The 19,472-nt window shown below is 37.0% G+C and overlaps 1 protein-coding gene across 8 annotated transcripts in view; it reads right to left on the reverse strand.

Moving 5' to 3' along the window:
• The window catches only part of UTRN (utrophin), a 519,047-nt gene that overhangs the window by 131,324 nt on the left and 368,251 nt on the right, over positions 1-19,472 (reverse strand). For all 8 annotated transcript variants that reach the window (XM_061207128.1, XM_061207126.1, XM_061207127.1 and 5 more), the window contains one exon: positions 18,547-18,703. In XM_061207128.1, coding sequence (XP_061063111.1) covers positions 18,547-18,703 — 157 coding nt within the window. The remainder of the gene's footprint in view (positions 1-18,546; positions 18,704-19,472) is intronic.

A 19,472-nucleotide genomic window follows, 5' to 3' on the forward strand; every position in this document is an offset into this window, starting at 1 on the left:
GAGGGAGGGTGGCAAAAGAGCAATCCAGGCAGAGGGAGCTATAATTGCAAAGGTCCTGAGGGAAGTGTTTGCCAGGTTTAGCAGGCTGGCACTGTCAGAGCTGAATGAGTGGATGATAAGGGTAACTACTTCTGTAAAAATATTTTATATCATGAAAGTTAGAGGGGAAAAAATGCTTTATGGTTGTTAGGAGAGGTACCTGGTAACCACATATTTCTTCATACAGCAGATATCTGGCTACCTTGCTGACTCAAGCTTGGCCATCAACCTAAAAGTTCTCCATGTGGCAACCTGTCACAAAGCTTATGCATTTTCTATTCTAGTACCTAGGTGGAAAGATCCTAATCCCCCTCCCAGACAAACACACATAAATGAAGCTTGGGCCTAAAAGACCCATGATCAGCTGTAACAAGAAAAAGATACAGAATAATTTCAAAAAATAAAATTGAAAATTGTATTTTAAAAGTTGCGTGCTCTGAGAAAGCCAGCAAACCAAGAACATGGTGGAACTGATGTCCTAAAGAACCGTCTCACCCAGAGGGACATCTGACAGCAGAAACTTGAAACTGTGTTTGGAGCTAGAGAGAAATGTTCCTGAAGTTGCCACCCAGATCCTGAAGCAACGTGTCACTGAGATTCAGTCACCTTCTAACAGGGACACGGGTTCAGCCGTGGTCCGGGAAGATCCCACATGCCGCGGAGCACCTAAGCCTGTGCGCCACAACTACTGAGCCTGCGCTCTAGAGCCTGCACGCCACAACTACTGAGCCCTCGTGCCACAACTACTGAAGCCCATGTGCCTAGAGCCCGTGCTCCACAACAAGAGAAGCCACCACAATGAGAAGAACTCGCATGGCAATGAAGAGTAGCCCCCGCTCGCTGCAACTAGAGGAAGCTTGCGCTCAGCAACGAAGACCCAACACAGCCAAAAATAAATAAATAAAATAAATTAAAAAAAAAAAAAAAGTTGCGTGCTCTAAGGTGTTTAATATAAAGGGATAGAGACTCAGCTACCTCAAGAGTCAAGAATAATAAATGGAGGGCACAATGATTGTCCCATGGCCATAATATTTGACTTCCCTGCCATCCCAAGGTGGCATGAGAGTGTATAATAGAATTTTCCAACAAACGTTTCCACCAAAATTAGAATTTCAAAACTCATATTAAATTCATACAGTCTACAAAGAAATACGCCAGGCACAAGAGAAGACAGCAATTAATAAGCCTATGATTCGAACTCTTAAGGAATTTACAAAGAGAGAGAATAGTGCTAGTGAGAACGTGGTAAGTGCTACCCGTCTTTGAGAGCCGTATAAATAGGGCACTGAGGAAACCCACAGAGGAGGGAGGGAGGTGGAGGGGATAGCAAGCAACCGTCTCAAAAATGTGTAAAGTGTGTTTTGAAAAAGAACTTGGAATCAGATTAAAGGTAATTAGGGGAAAAGCAATTCAAGAAAACAGAATAACAGGTAAGGTAATTTAGTCCCTCATTGTTTTCCCTATTAGGTAGCTTCTGCATGCTCATTTAAATGAAATGAAGCCCCGGAATGTCAGACTGTTGAAGACCTGATGCGCATATCAGAATTTAACTAGTAAAATCACAGAGTTTTCATTCTCAATCATTTCTATGAACCCAACAAGCCCTTCAGCAGAGCCCGCCTTCCCTCCCACTTCTCTTCAGTGGCGCCTGCTGTTCCCATGAGTGTCAGGCAGCAGAGTAAATTGCTTCTTAGTCAACTTCAAATGCCTAAAGGGAGATTCTCAGTGATCCTCCTGAACGGTCGGGGAACATTTCTCCCCACCCGCTATTAGTTCATGGGAAGGCAGGGGATTAAGGGATAAGGCGGTATAAAGAAGTGACCGGCATGGCTTAAGTAATAAAGTTTTATCAGTCAATCAGCTCCTCTTCATTTGCATCATGAACGTGACATCGCTCACTGTGATGGCTGAATTGCTGCCAAGGAGACAGCAGTACTATCGGTTGCTCCTGGAAGCACTGACATGGAGATGCACAGGATCCTGCAAGCCCCTTAGTATGAACACAGGGTCTGAGAGAACCTGGAGGGAGCAGGGGAATCCCTGCCATCCCCTCTGTCCTCAGCTGGCAACTTGTCACACTGGACTGAGACAGGGGGAGAAGAATGACAAACACGTGGGTGTGCACTAAATCCCGGTGTCATCCCCTCTTCTTTAAATCACAACTGTCCCCTCGCCTCTCTTTAATCTAAAGCCATTATCCGCATTGTCTGTATATCAAGTGGCAAAGGTCACTGGGATGCACTTTTCTTTAAACTTTCTAGATCATATTAAAATTATATGATCTTTTTGTTAAATTAGATCTTTTTGTTCTTCTGCTAAAAACCCTCCAATGGCTTCCTGCTGCACTTAGAAAAAATTCTCAACTTCCTACCAAGATCCAGAGCTTCCCTACTCTCTGAACCTCAACTACTAATACACCCTAATTTCCAGTCTCAAAGTCTTTATTTCTGTTTCTAGAATATGTCAAGCTTTTCCCGCCTCGTGGCCTTTGCAATCCAGAAAGCTTTTGCTTCACATCTCCAAAGATTGGCTCCTTCTCATTATTTAATCTCCGCATTCGGTATGTATATTGGGTGAATGAATAAAGAAATGAGTAAACTGACATGAAAGAAAATGTGGGATTCAAGGAAGGAAAACTCCTAGGAAATGGGAGTAGCTCATACAAAGTTGGTCTGCAGAAGAAAAAAGCATAGCAGCAGGGGAGGAAAGTAGTCATCTCCTTAGAGCTCTTCACAGAAAAAGTTATTTCTCAAGACATAATATCTGTGGGCTTTCTTAGCGATCTTACTGATCCTCATTGGTCAAAGTCAAAGAGATCCACAAGGGTCACCCTTCCTGACCCTTTAGGGACCCAGCTCTAATACCAAACTCACCATCAGTATAAACATCCCCTGCCCGGCAGAGCCAGCCCACTCTCCTCTTTGCCACTACAGCGCTTGGCATCCACTTTGCTGGAGCATTCACCATGCATTTCTGTCCTGGCTTCTTTGCAGACCTGACTCCTACACCAGAATGTTCTGAAGGTTCACATCTATGTCCCAGAGGACAGAGTAGAAACTCAATGAATTTGTGTATGAAAGAATCAGGAGGCATTTTTAAAAAGTGTTTTGTGGTGTAGTAAAACCAGATAGAGATTTGCAGCCAACAGCTTTGTGTCAACAGTCCAGTGCACACCATCTAGGCACACCTTTACCCACCACGAGCCCTTGAATTTGTCCCGTAACTTCTCTGCAGGTTAATAACAAAATCACTCTACTAACTTCACAGGTGAGATACTGAATGCGAACATACCTTGAAACTATTCAGTGCTGTAGAATAACTAGTTACTACAAAAATGATGCTAATCGAAAGTCTTACCATCAGTCTCAGCTCTTCTCCGAGACCAAGTTTCTTTCCTCGGACTTTATTCACTGTCATTGTGGGGGAAAGTTCTAGCTGTTTTATCTACAATAAACAAAACCAGTACCCAAACCTCCATTAGCAGGAACAATTGAATTTAACTTTTCTAAGGGTTAAATTATTTAATTATGAGCAAAGCAGAATTATGTGGTCCTCCAAGATTAAGTCAAAATGTTTGGTAAGCATCAAACTGTGTTGTAAGACTATTAAGTAACTTCAGATTCTTAAAAGGCAAACAAATAAATGTAGTGTCTTTTCGTGAACCACTTTGTTCCAGAATAAAACGTCAGTGTAAACCTCTGTGGTGGTAAAAATGGTTAGCCAGATTACATCACTCACACTAATTTGGTATAAATACCATATTTCTTCAACTGACCAGTCTAACAAACAGTGGACTTTTTTCCTATCCTTCTAGGCACAGCTAAATCAAACACAGCCACCCGTTTTCCCTCTTTCTTCTTTTTGGGAGAGAACTTAAACTGGGCATCCTAAAACTGTTTTCTAAACTCCCATGCTGACATGGAATACTGGCTTTTTAATGCTAACAATACAAGGTCCACAGGATAAAGGGACAAAAATGAGAAATCGTAAGCAAGGTTGCAGTGAAACTTTACTTTCATGCGTTGGTGGAAGCAGAAAACTGGTTCAATCATTTGGGAAAGTAAGTTGGCAATATACCAAGAGTCATTACTGTGTTCATATTGTGTGAAACAAGAATTTCGCCTTTGGGATTATAGCCTAAGAAAATGATCCAGAAAGAGCTACAAACACAAAAGTTTTCATTATAACATTATTTTTGATTAAAAAAATGAAAGCAACTTAAACATCTAACACCTGGAAAATATTTAGGTTCACTACAATACAGTTACACTAGGGATCATTAAATAACCTTGAAAAATTATTGTGAAAATGACTGCATAGCAACATGAAGAAATAGATATGACATGTATCTAAGTGGAAAAGACAGGAAAAAAACTATGTACCCTATTAAAACTGTGTGAAAGGTGAATATGAGAAAAGAAAATAACCCAAAATGAAAATGGATGTTTTAGAGTGGTAAAATTATGGCTAATATTTTGCTCTTTATTTTATAAAATCTGTAATAAATTATTTTCACTATTAAAAATTATGCTTTTAAGAAAAGAATGCCAAATGGAATCAATTCATTTATAATTGAACAAATTACTACTTTTAAAGAACAGCATTATTAAGAATTACAAATGTGTTTTAGAAGCATACTTTTTATAACAATCATAAAACTTTTGCATTATGTTTTTCTTCAATGACCTCTCTGAAGTTAGATTTATTTATAAATGTAATACATGACAATGTAGTTACTAAATGAGAGACTCCATATGTTTAAGTCACTCCCTATGTTCGTTAGGGATCTTAACTCATCTAGCTTTTAAGGTGTCAAATTTAGACACAAGAGGGAATCTCAAACACGGGGAGAATAAGCTATATTTTAAAACCTACCTCAACAATCAAAAATATGCCAATTCTTTTCTCCCATAAAAAAATCCTTCCAACTCTAGTTTTGAATAATTTAGGCAGTATTAAGACAGGAAAAAGGTAACCTCTTGGGTAACCTCTTACCTGACTACAATATTAAGGCATAAAGTATAATGGTGTTGATAAATTTTCTTACAACTTCAAGTACGTTATTTCCAGCTCTTGGGGAAAGATTGTTGCTTACATTTCTGCCAGCTATTATCTTTATTAAAGATTCAGCTATTTAAAAGTAGAAATATTTTCAAAATGTAATATTTTTTCGTACAAATAAAAAAGGATTATAGAGAGACAAAGAGGAAAAAGGAACATTCATACCAAAGGACCTGTTATCTCTGGGTATATTTCATTCACTCAACGTTCAACAAACATTAACTGAGCATCTAGAATGCCAGAAGTAGACAAAGATACAATAGAAAATAATTATCTTAGATGATGATAAATGCTATGGAAAAAAGAGAAAAGCAGAAGAAAATAAGAGAGCTTAGGAGTACTGGGATGGGAATTACAATTCAAGTAGAGAAGTCCAGGTAGGCTTCACTAGGAAGGTGCCATAGAGCAAACATTGGATAGCAAGCAATGGATAGTTATCCATGTGGATACCAGGGAAAGAGCATTCCAGGCATAGAAGACAGCATGGTACTGTGACTGAAGGCACAGTGTGGCTGAAACCAGCATATAGGAGAGAAAATAGTAAGAATAAGATGAGCAAGGTGTCAGTGCGAGGTAGGTCAGATGATGTAGGTTTTGCAGACCGTTGTGAGAACTGTCGCCTTTATTCTGAATTACATAGGAAGTCACTACAGACTTCTGATTTATCTGAATAGGAACACTCTGGCTGTTGTGCTGAGAATAACAGAGACGTAATTGTAGCTCTGAACATCTGGTAAGAGGTAGACAGACTCAAATTCTGTGTTCTGAATGTAGAACCAACAAGATTTCCTAACAGACTGAATATGCAAGAAAGACAAGATTGAAGGTGATTATTTTTTACCTAGCAATCAGAATAGGATTCTATCAGTTGAAATGAGGGAGACTGGGTAGAACAAGTTTTGAGGGGCAGGTTCAGGAATTTAGTTCAGACATACACTAAGCTGGAGATTCCCAGGTGGAGATGGTATGTAAACATATAAATTTGGGAGTGATTGACAGATGACATGTAAAACTCATCAGGAGGTCAGATGAGTTCAGGAAGGAATAAGCACAATATAAAGAATCTTGCATGGCCTGACCCCTGAGGCATCCCAATTTTAGGAGGCTGAGGAAAGAAGGAGGAACTAACAAAGGAAACTGAGAAGGAGCTACCAGTGAGGTGAGAAGAAAATCGGGATAGAGTAGAATCCCAGAAGTCAGGTAAAGAGACAGAACAGAAGTACACTTAGTGAGTCAACAGGAAAGGGAGGACAAATAATGGTCACAACTCAGCCAACATCAACAAACAGAGACATGACAAGTTACAATGAGGGACATATAACTCAGAGTGGGGACTCAGGACAGCTTACTTACTTGAGGAGAAAAGAGATGCTTGCAGTAAGTTTTAAGAGGCTTTTGCTATTGTAAAAGTGTTGCTTTATGTATGTCAAAAACATACATTAATGTTTTTCTTTTTGATGCGAGCAGCTCTGGCTATATAATTTGCAGAACGCTGTGTAAAGTGAAATTGCAGGGCCCCTTGTCCAAATATTACTAAGAATTTCATGATGGCGGCAGTAGAGCATTAAATCAAGTGCAGGGCCCTTCAAAAAACAGAACCTTGTGTGATCGTGACTGCGTGGGACGCACATCCATTATGCAAGGCATCTGAACTGTAACAAATAGGTATTGCTCGTACGGCAGGATTTCTTAGCTTCTGGTTTCAAAAAGGCACTTAACTCATTATTGGAGAATGCAAGCAGAAAAAAAAAAAAATGATACAAACATAAGGAGAATATGTTAGAATGTAATTTACTTTTTTTCCCAACTTGCTTGCAAGGCTAAATCAGCATATACAGATCTGAAGTCATTATAGTATGACAGCAAAAAAGGGCAGCAGAGTCGTTAAATTTGATAGCACTAATAAAGCTACATGAAAAAAGGGAAAGAAAACAGGCTTACTTTTCATTGGTATGCAGACAAAATTTTAAAAATCTCCATAGTGTTTCAAAAGTTTTGGTTAATGTCCCTGAATGAACATTTAATATATAAATTCATTTTGGTTCCACCCCATTGACATAAAAAATGATGCCTGAATCAGAATACTAAGTATGAATGCTAAAACTAAGATGGGAATCCTCTAGCTTCTCACAGTAATAAAACGGTATTCTTCCCTACACTTTAAAAAATATGTGCACACATAAATGTATTCCTTCATCTAGCAAATATATTCAGTGTTTCCTATCATCAGGCGCTGTATTAGGTCCTGAACTTATATTTTCTCTCTCTTTCAGCCTTGTTCTACATATAAACAAAGAGGGAGGGAAGCAACATCTCCTGCTCTACTGCATACTCCAAGTCACGCCATGGCTCATTTGGAGCCATGGCTAATTTGGAGGATTTTCCCTCCAGGAGTTTTGATAACACTCTTTAGTGAATTCTTATTCCAAGGTCTCTTCCCAGCTAGAAGGCTACATACTTGCACTATGGAGCTTTTCCAACCTTCCCAAGTACAAACAATCATGATTTATCTCTGTCTCCCTGGCTGTGTGTTCATACTCACATTACAGTGCTTTTGATATCTACTTTAGTCACTTGTTTTCGAGCCTGTCTCTGCCATTAGATGGTGAAATCTGTGACAACAAAAACAATCTTAGGAACTGATGTATGCTCAGCCCCTAGCAAAGTATGTAGCAAACATCGGGTGCAACTCAAAAGTTTCCTGAATGAATAAATAAACTGTTAGATAAATGAAACTGTCTCTGGGCTAAATATGTCCAGAGGCAGTTCATTAGCAAGGGGCTGTATTGCTTGGTTTTACAGACCTCTACTTGCCTACATCTGCTGTCTACTCTTTAACTTCACCACTAGGGACTGACAATTATTAGGATGCCTTGTCTCTCCCTCTAAACTCAGATATTCTATGACCCTTTGGGGTGAGGTTCCAATTACCCACATCAGGCTTGGGAGACAAATGCAGTTAACTGAATGGGGTGTGGCAGGTAGGTGCAGGCTCACATAGAGAACTGCTGCTTCAGGTCTTCACACAGACTTTGCTAACAGACCTTAGGGGGCTGTGCTTTTAATAAGAAGGCAGTCAACATAGGTGGCAGAGGCTGAAGGGGAACTTGGGAAATAATTTAATCAATTTTAGAAGAAGGCCAATTTTTCATTAGGTAACTTCATAACACAGCAAGACACTGAAATTTCAGGTTTGCAGACAGAGTGTCAGATTACTTTAGTAGGGAGAATGACCATACACACACACACACACACACACACACAAACACACACAGACTAAATTTAATGGTGGAGTGTTGCTGTCTTAAAGACAATGTTATTTTAATGAGTAAGCTTGCAAATGTATCTTGGCAATTCAGTTTAAGGCCCAAATGTCCTGATTCTTATATCATGAGGTTTGAATATAGGAATTCAATTGGGTTAAGCAAAGGACAGAATAGCCCTGAAGGAATGGAAAAGCCCCTAAGATACTGTACCTGAATCATACACTTTCAATTATTCTTGGTGATTTCCTTTTCTAAAGTCAAACATGCATTATACAGCAGAAAGGGTGTTAGAGCTCTGATAACTGCTCCTACCTAAGTTAATAGGTACATTGTTATGAAAATGAAGTGCAAATTGAATAGCAAAAACTGAATCTGCAATTTTATCCAATCTACAAGTATCTGACAAGTAAATTCATAACATTACAAATGAACGCTACATACATCATAGGTGCTTTCTAAGTAATTGTTGATTGAATGATAATCTCACACTTTTGAAAGTGAAGCTACATATAAGTGACCCCACTTTCCAAAACACTTTTTAAATGATACTACAAATTTAAGTCAATAAGTGGGAAAATTCAACTTTATCTATTTATTCTAGAAGTCATTAGAAATATTATATATTTTAAAGTAGTAATTTATTTTGACATTTGACAGGATGAAATTTGTATCTATGTGAGAAAAAAAATAATATGATTGTGTTGTTTACCAAGCAGATACCTAAAAAGTTTGGAAGACGATTCCTGTTTAATTTAACAGGTTGACCCTAGATTGTAATGGGGGGCTAGTTCTGCTGGACAGTAAATAGCAGATATTAATATGGTTTTGTTTAATTAAAACAACCCATATAGCCTAGACAGTTTTAAACAAAACAAAAATGATCAAAACTGTCAAGACAAATTCTCAGCAATTATGTGAGATGAGATTAGCCACCATTTACTGAGTATTTACTGTGGACCAGGTCTCACGCCAAACACTTAACCATCAAGGCACTTTGACTTATGATTATGATTATGATTTAACAAGTCTGCCTATGTGATGGGTTGTTAAAACATTGAACAAAGTATTTATTATGGTTGTTGCTGAAAATCTATTAATGTTCTGAGTCACTGGTTTAAACATCCAAGAAAGCAGAGGTATTTAATTAAGGGTCCAAAATATATTGATGTTTCATAATATCAGTTCCTGGAACATTTACATAATAGAAGGGAAAGATGCCAATCCGTGAGTCACCCACTTCACTGTATAAGATAGATTTTTGAGCTGAGCCTTTGCTGTGGGGCTTTCTGCTTGCTCATTGCCTAGGACTGCTACATTTTTCAAGAAGCATCAACCCTACTAACTACTTTGCTTTTCTGATTTGTTTCTGGTCCATGGAATGTTTGTTGTATTTTGGAGCCCAATTTTGCCATGCTTGATTTTCTGTTTTTTACATTTTATCTATAATTATTAGGTGTTTGAGCGGATGAGGTGCTTTGAAGTATGACCTTACAGTACCTCTGACCTTGAAGTCTCAGAGCCATCACCTAAACATTTAAATGTATAATATTCCTTCTGGATACAGTCACAAGCATGGAGCGTTTAGGTATAGGAATGACTAAAATATGTCACTGGAGTAGAGGCTGTGCCTTATTGCCCTCTGTATATTCAGCATCAATTCAACATATAAGTCATTCCGTGAATAGTGGGGGTGGATGGATGGATGGATGGATGATGAAGTGACTTGCACTGCCATTGTCAAAGAAAGGTTATGAAAAAGTGTCATTAAATCACTGATGTACATATAAAGGACTAGAGTATAGAAATATATGTGGGACTCAGAAAACTTTGAGAATATATGAGTTCCCATACACCAACCCCTTTGTATCTGAGGTGACTGAACACCTGTATCTGAGATACCAGCGTCTCTTAACCCTCTGTAGATGGTGCAAGCAGACTGGATCCAGGGTAAACAGATGCAAATGTAAGATAATGTATACTATTTCTGTTCTTTTACTTATAAACACTCAAATATTGCCTTTCAAGGTAATTAGATTCATGGTTAAACATATATAATTTGCCTATTAGCCTTTAATAAGTTAACTAAAGGCAGTGCATGCAGAAGTGTCTTATGGGCTTGGCCTTTCCATGATAAGCTGTTTTCTTTTATTAAGAACAAGAAATAAATCACCTTCCAGTCTCTAGGCTCATATCTTATCCCATATAAATTCTCAAAAATATTGTTGCTTCAATGGCTTCGTCCAATTATTTGAGGAGTCTAAGTTTTTTTAAGGCACCAATAGGCTAACACAACAAGTGTATGTTATGATGTCAAAACTTATAGTGCCCAAACGTAGTGAATCTAAGGAAAAATACAAAATGCAGACACAGAGCAACTAAAATTTAAAATATACTATAAAATAAGTCCTAGTTTAAAGAATAACCCCAAACAGCTATTGCTTATTGAACACTTACTATTTGTACTCTGCTAAGTGGTTTATACATAGTGATGGTCAGAACAGGATAGCAGAGATTGGAGAATATGCCCCAAAGCCTAGTTTATAGGTTTAGTGTGGGAATTGAAATCCGATCTACCTAAGCCCACGTGCTAGGTTCAATCACTGTACAGACAGGGCCAACATAAGGTGCCTAGAATAGAGAATAATACACCACTATCCAAGTGAGAAGAGCCAAAGAAAAGTTTTCAGTGAACTTGAATACATACACTGCTGAGGATATGCGTTAAATAGTCAGATGCCTACCTATAATTATTTTCTTCAAATTCTTCATATGACTCCTTGACATCAGATTTTGACATCACTGGAAGCAACTTTTGAGTCGCCTAACAGTTTTCCAGCATGTAGTAACCCCACATCCACCTAAGGTTCTGAGACATAGACTTGTTTTTTAGTTTGTATATAACGTCACTGAAAATTTTAATGTAAAACTTAAGTGTTAATTAAGTGTAACATCAGCACAGGTGGTTTTCAGATGTATCTGGTAGATGTGTATTTGTCTTGTCCATAGCAGAAGAACATATGGTATCTCTTTCTAAATTGATCTTTAAAAGATTTGTGTACAACGATATTCAAGACCTGCATTTATGTGATCACATCTCCTGGAATAATTAACAAATCAGAGTTAAACTTCTTTGCCTCGTATTTAAAAAGAAATCCATCTAGTAATCTCAAGATATTCTACTTGAGCTTGGAGAGATTATGTCAAATTAATTCAACTTCCCTAAATAGTAGTGTGTGGTTCAAAATAAAGTAATTCAGACAGCCACCTGTAAAATGAGAGAATGAGTTTGAAATCAAATACAAGGTCCCCTCTTTCTATGGGAAAATTTTAGAGAACAAAATATCTTGCCTAATATTATTATCAAACCACTTAAGGGTTGATTTTGATTGTTCTCACTAGGTATATACTTTTAAGTCATAAGGCAAGAGTTCTTTGAAGTTAAAAAGATTTTTTAAAATTTATTATGACAGAGACTTAAATACCAAGAAGTCAGAAAAAAATTACAAAGTTTGTAATAATAGAAAAAACGAAAAGAAAAAGACTAAATGCTACATTTAATGCTAAACATATCTGTGAAAAAATTAGTTTAAAAATTATTTTATGTTCTGTTTAAAGCTACATCGTAATGTTATAATTGAAGAGAATTCTACAATCCCTTAAGGAAAAAAGATTGGTAGTAAATGTGCACACGAACTGAAAACATGCCTGAATTATAACCAAGGGATCAAAGTAGGGGGTTAGAGAAATGGGTGGTTAGACAGACAACCAGAGATTTGGGACAGCAATGTGCAGTTCACAGCTTAGCCACAAACCTTGTTGGCAATGATTTCTCATAGCACAGAGAAGACATAGGAACTGTAAGTCTGAGAGCTACAAACATAGGCTCTCCCTGAGTGGAAGCTCCATGCGGACAGGGACTGTGTCTGCTTTCTGTACCTGTGTCCTTCTGGTGTCTTAGAAACTGCCAGACACACTAAGTAAATGATAAGTATTTGCTGGAAGTGAAGGAAGGAGGAAGGAAAACTCAGATATCATTAAATCATATGCCTCTCATTTGCTTCCACTATAAATAAGGGGATTGGATTGAATTATTTCTTGGGTTCCTTTCAATCCTAATAATTGACAATTCTAAGTTGTACACACTCACTCGCACACACACAGACACACACAAGATTTTCCCTGATAAAAAAAATCTGAAGACCAGGGGAAAAGATATCTCCAAGGACATGGGAAGGAAAAATCTTGCCTGAAACATAGAGCTACCACATGTACACCCAAATGGATTTTGATTTTAAGAAAAGATCGAGGATAAATTAGAGACTTAGGTTAGAACATAGGCAAGGCTGAGGTTCCACTACAGTTAGACTATACAATGCCTATAGCTGGCGAAGTTCAGTAAGAAAGGTAAACTACTACAGGTAGGTGTCACATCTTTAAATATTACCCTAATTGTACGAACTATAGTGATTCGCCCTCCTTGTAATAATTTATAGCAATTAGAAACATTACTCGTGGCAGTTGGGAAAGAAGGTTACTTTTGACAGAATGTATCTGTATTTGGAGATAGGGTTTTTAAAGAGGTAATCAAGTTAAAATGAGGACATTCATTAGGGTGGGCCCTAATCCGATATGACTGGGGTCCTAATAAAAAGAGGGTATTTTGAGCAGTTTTAAGACAGATACCCACACAGGGTACACCATGTGAAGACACAGGGAGAAGATGGCCATCTACAAGCCAAGGAGAGGGCCCTTACAAGAAACCAACTCTGCTTACATCTTGATTTCAAACTTCTAGCCTCCAGAATTATGAGAAAATAAATTTGTGTTGTTTGAACCACCTGTTTATGAGCTTTATTATGGTGGCCTTAGGAAACTAATACACATCTCCACAAACTTACTCTGAACACTATTCCATAATTTATATCTCCTAGCATCTTAGCCTGCTTAGTTCTCAGAGTTAAATATGAAGCTTCTGGCAAACATTAATAATATATAATATTAAGAACACTTATAGTTTTGGATCATTGATAAATTGGAAGGCAGACTATGATAAAATATGTTCTAGAATCTAGAATCAACACAAACCTCTACAAAGGACTATTTCCAGTGAGGATATAACAGTGAGTGAGAACACATACTCAGAAAATCTGGGCTATTCATATAAACCATCTAATACATAACTCAGAAAGTTAAAGAAGCACAGACTGTTAAATGGAAACTCTTGACTTACTGATAAGAAAAATCCCTCAACAGTAGTCTGGATCATGCACAATGTGCTAAATGATAGCTATTGTGATAAAGAAGTAACCTGAGAAAGTCTAGAACCAGGCACCAAGAAATCTAGAAAGCAGGGACAATCTATATCCAACTTACACTATTCCCCTCCTCCATCCCCAACCAAGGGGATTTTGAGTAGTTTTAAGACTCAGAGGATTAATGGAATATGAAAACATCATCTTTATATTAGAATTCTAAACTATATCACCATTACCCTTCCTTCTTTCATCATCATTTTGACATCTGGCTCTCTCTCATGGTCATGGTGATTTTATTATCCACATAGACAATCCTTCCACTACCCAGCCTCTCAGCTCCTCAACCTGCTCTCCTCTAAGACCTTATTCTCCACCCAACTCGCACAGCTCATTTTAGCAAAAAGACACTGGACGTTGTCATAAACCATAAATGCACCCCTCCATAAATTCGACTTCAGCGTCCCTTCTCTGACCACCACCTGTTTTCTTTATAGAACGTGCTCCCAGTTTCCCAATTTGAACAATTCTTCAGCCCCCTGAAGCGCTGACTTTGAACACCGTTTTACTTCCCCTCGTATCTCCCATATCCTCACATCTCCCCTTAGCCAGCTTCAATCCCATGAGCACTCATTATACAACTCCCTTGTATTTCTGTAACTCCCTGGCCCCTGTCTTACTCCATCACATTTGCTTGTTCCAGTTCAGCTCTCCAATTAATTCCTCACCTTCACTGGAGCAACTAAACATGGATGAAGAAAAACATTCACACTGGCTGTTCTCACATTAAGTTCATGAGCACTGACTCCAGGTCGGCCTGTTATGCTGCCCTGCGGTCTTGGTATATTTCCTAGTTTATTGATGCACCCACTTTTACACTACATTTTCTACCTCCTCTCTCCTCAGATGTCCACATCTTCTTCCCTCTTCTTATATTCAGTTGTTGACCTTTCATCTTATTTCACTGAGAAAACAGAGACAATAGAAAGAGAACATCTATAAGTTCCCACACCCACATGTACCAATCTACCTTCATCTGTACCCATATATTCCACATTTCTTCCTGTTAAACTGGATGAGCTCTTCTACCTAATACAAACGGTTCCACTTGTGCACTAGATCCCACCCTATCACTGTCCCTACATGGTACCCTCCCTCCTGCGTCACTGACTTTTCCTGCTTTACAGGATCATTCCCATCATCATAGAAACATGTTGAATTATCCTCCATCTTTACAAAACCATTACTTGACCTCACGTTCTCCCTCCAGCTACTGTTTCATTTCTTTGTTTCCTTTGTTGTAAAAATCCTTGAAAGGGCTCTCTATACTTCTGCTCATATTCTTTCTTGAATCTACACCAATCAGGTTTCCAGCTTCACCACACCACTGAAATGACTCTTGTCAAGGTCAACAAGACTGTCTACAGATGGTCACTTTTCTGTTCTCATCTTATTCTACTTCTCAGCAATATTTGATCTCCGTGATTACACCCTCCTTTATGAAATACTTTCTGCCTTTGGTATCCTAGACTCTGTTCTCTCTTGGCTCTTCTACCCTCTGGCTCTGCCTTCTCAGTCTCCTCATCTTCCCAACCTTTAAAGGTAGGGTGCCTCAGGGCTCATGTCTTGGAATTCTTGACTCCCTGGATCATCTCATCCAATTCCACGGCTAATATAAATGCTGATAATTTTGATTTGTTGACCTTTCCCTCAACATCAGACTTGTATATCTAACTGCCTAATAAGCATCTTAAGCTTAAAATGTCAAAAAACGAGTTCTTAAATTTCCTCCCCAGACTGCTCATCCAGCAGTTTCCCACATCTTTCTGAATGATACTTCCATTCTTCCATTTGCTTTGTCCAAAAATCTTTGACTCCTGACACTACATCTCTTCTCTTTTTCTCCCAGCCCATGCATCTAATCCATAAGCAAATCCTGTTGTTATTTCCAAATATATTCAGAAACCAGTTACTTCTTACTATCTCCACTGGGATATCCTTGTCCAAGTCATTACCATCCCCCACTTGGATTACTGAAATACATTCCTGAACTCCTGAACTTCAGGTCTCTATTTGAAAATCACCCCACTTACGCCACTTTCCTAAGCTTCTCCACATAAAATAACACTTCTGCTGCCTATACTATCCCCTCCCTCTCTCTCTCCTTGACCTTGCTTTACTTTTTCCATGGCACTTACTACCATGGGACATATTATATATTTATTGCTTATTGGTCTGATGTCTGTATCGCTCAGAACCAGGCAAGAACTTATGTTCGTTTGTTGATTCACCAGTGCCTAGAATAGGGCCCGATGCATATTAGGCACTCAGATACTTGTTGAATGAATGAACTGACATTACCATCAGCATCATTATCAATATTACCTTTATTATCTAAATGCCTGGGTCCAAAGGGTTGAAGCAGAGCAACTGCACCCTAAGACAGAACAAAACACAATCTAAAACAGGGTAACCTTGGTGGGAGCAGGGGTTAGAACATAGCCAGCACATACTGGAAATGTTGATGTGCACTTTACTTGTTAAAGCTAGAAGTGGACAATCATTTCCTACCTCAAGATTTCAGTTTTAATCAAAATGGTAGCATACAGTCACAAGAGCATTTTGTTCCTTAACAAAGCACTTCCATTAGAAGAGCTTTGCATTATTCTACTTCATCACTAATACCTGAATCCTCAAAAAGGGTATAGAATATTTAATAGAAGGGAAAACTGAAAAAAGTAAGGAGAAATTTATTTTCTTACATCAGTAATTTTAAATCTTCTATCATCATTATTATTTTTTGCATATTATATACCAACAGTGTCTTCCTTTTTTATTTTAATCTTAGAGCTATTTCTCTATCATATTCTCTTTTCAAGTACAAAGAGAAAATTTACCCAAATGGTAACTTGAATAACCTGGTCACAAGCGTTCAAAATAAGATAAATTTCAAGGTCTTATCATTCTGTATCGAAGCAACTTATAATATAGAGGATGTCTTCCTTTAGAAGAAGCATGTGTTAGTATTTGTCAGTTTTTAAATGAGAACAGAGTTCTAACATCACATTAAAATGTACAGATTTAGAATAAGAACTTGCGTTGCATGTGAAGAGGAAAAAATATAACAGAACAAGGTGATAGCATTTGTTTAGTTGAAATAATATATTTTTGTCATTAACACAGTTCTAGTGTGGAGAAAACTATTCATAAATGTTAGGTACTATTATAATTCTCTTAGTGACATTTAAATTCTAAGCAGGCAGACTTCGAAGTGAATTCAACAGAAATTGCAATGAGAAAAAGGAAAAGGTTCACTAGGAACAGTAAAACAATAAAACCAAAAAAATTACAGTCAAAAAGCAAATAGAAAATATTTGTGGTTCTTTTAAGGTCATTATTAGAATTAACTCAGAAAGTAAGTCTCTTGTAATAGAAAATAATTTTGTAATGTACAGAATTGTATATCTGGGAAGTTCATTTTATAGAAATAGGCAGCTAGGAGGTAAAAGGATTCCATATAGAATGAAATAATTAATCATTGCATCCTAATGCATTGAAAAGTCATACTTTAACATCTAACTGGTTGAGAGATTTGGTTTAAACTGGTTTTAAAGCTTTTGGTAATAGCGTGGCCACATTATTGTTTTGTTGGTATTTTACTTATATATGCAAGGCATATTAGTTTGCCTCCTGCTTGGTGATAATATAAATAAATTGCAAAGAATTGTCCAATAAGATATGTGAATTTTCACCATGAATGTGATTGATTAGGGAAAAAGATACTTGAGGATGAACACAGTTTTGGCTATACCTATTGTGTGTAAAAGTATGGAAGTGAAAACCTTTATAAAAGGCTACTGCGAGAAAAAAAAAAAAAAGGCTACTGCACACCCAGAACACATCAACAGCTGTTGCACAATTTTGTGGGACCTTCTTGTCTTAAACTTTTGCCATTTGTGCTCCTTAGTTTGGTTCTGATGGTCCTAAAAAGGTAAATTTTGTTTGTTTTTAAAAATAAGTTTATAGTGGAATATGTTATGATTCTGCAAGTTTATCTACTAGATTATACGCTAGCTTAGCTGTGCGTGTATTTGCTGTTCAGAAATTTCACAGGTGACTTTGTTTTTTCTGTCCACGAAGAAAAATATAAATTATGATAATGGATAAAAATTTACATTAAAACAAAAAACAAAAAACAAGGTGATATGTGATATATGAGAAAATGGGTATGAAGATATATAAACGAATGAAAAGTTAATGAGGCAAAGAATTTAAAAAATACAAGGTTATAAGAATTAACATGTCAGTTGATAACATTCAGTATATCTGCTTTTCAGAGTAAAAGTACAAATTTGCATAGAGATAGATATTTGAGCAGAATAAAAATGTGACAAAAAAGGGTCTAAGTTCAGACAAAAGAAACCAAAAACCCATAGAATGATCTTAAATACAATGGTCTTCATTTGCTTTCAGATTTATATCTATTCTATTTTCTTACTACTACAAGTCCTTATTTTTTCTACTTTCATTTAATAAAACAAGATAGTATGTAATTCTTTATGACTCTGTAACTTCTGAATTTAAGATTAACTTATAGTAAAATTTCCCCCCATATAATATATTAATATTTTTAAATCTATTAGAAATAGATAAATTTCATGATCAGCTAAAAGCAATATAGTGCTTTAGATACCTGCAATGTTTGAAAAAACCTTCAGTTAAATATGAAGAGAAAACTTAATTTGAAACAAAAGGGAGCAATGCATGCAATTTGAATAAAATGCCTAAATACTGATAATTAGGAACAGAGGGGGGAAAAAACCTGTCATAATTGGTTCCACTCACATATTTTATTTTATTTTGAGTACTTATTTCACCAAAATCAAAATGAATGACTAAAAGGAACACACCGTATGTGATCAACTTACTTTACAATGATCATACTGGAGTTGTAAGGCTGGGACATCCCCTCCAATAGGCATTTGTTTTCTAAGCTCTTCATCTTTCATATTCAGCCATTTGATCAGTTCTTCTAAAGACGTCAGCAACCTGTTCCACTTCTCAGCACTGGCCTCCAAATGAGCCCTGTGAAGAGATAACGCTGACCACATTTAGACATTTGAAACGCATCCAAAAAATTATGTACCTTCCTTTAGCCTAATAATCATGTACAACCAACCAATGCTCACGTCTAAGAAGGAGGCTGAAACTTTGTAAAAAGAATATATATTTCTTGTAAGAAACAGTTATTTCGAATAAGCTAGAATATTAAGGATATGTTGGTAATACCTGTCAAAAGTTAAAACATACACCTCCACACCACAAAGGCATCAATATGAGGCTCTCAAGAAGAATGTCCATGATATAATGTAAAATTATTTAAGCAAGTTTCAGTAGTTTATGTATAGTATATATGCACATTCAAATGTAACTTTTTTCTCATTTCATCTATATATACAAAGAGAGGGAAAGAGAGAAGAAATCATATGCATATAAAATTTTTAGAAAGATACATACCAGATGTAGTTACTACTGAGAACACGATAAACGCTTAATTTTTATATATTTTTGTACTAATTGAGTATATGCAACAGGCTCGTATGATTTTTCTTTCCAAACAAGCTAATTTGAGGGGGGAAAATTACTAATGTCTTGATTTCTCTTGTATTCAAATAAATTACTGAAAGCAGAACATCACCAACATTTATCTCAAAAAGTTGAAAAACAATAAAGCATTACTTGGACAGAACACTATTTGGCTTATGGCTGACTGATGTCCAGTGACAAATGTTATGAATAGAAAACAACTGGGCAGAAATCACTGCAGTACTTTATACTCTGATTCAAAGATGAG

This window comes from Eubalaena glacialis, chromosome 12 (assembly GCF_028564815.1).
Source record: "Eubalaena glacialis isolate mEubGla1 chromosome 12, mEubGla1.1.hap2.+ XY, whole genome shotgun sequence".
NCBI classification, from domain to species: Eukaryota; Metazoa; Chordata; class Mammalia; order Artiodactyla; family Balaenidae; genus Eubalaena; species Eubalaena glacialis.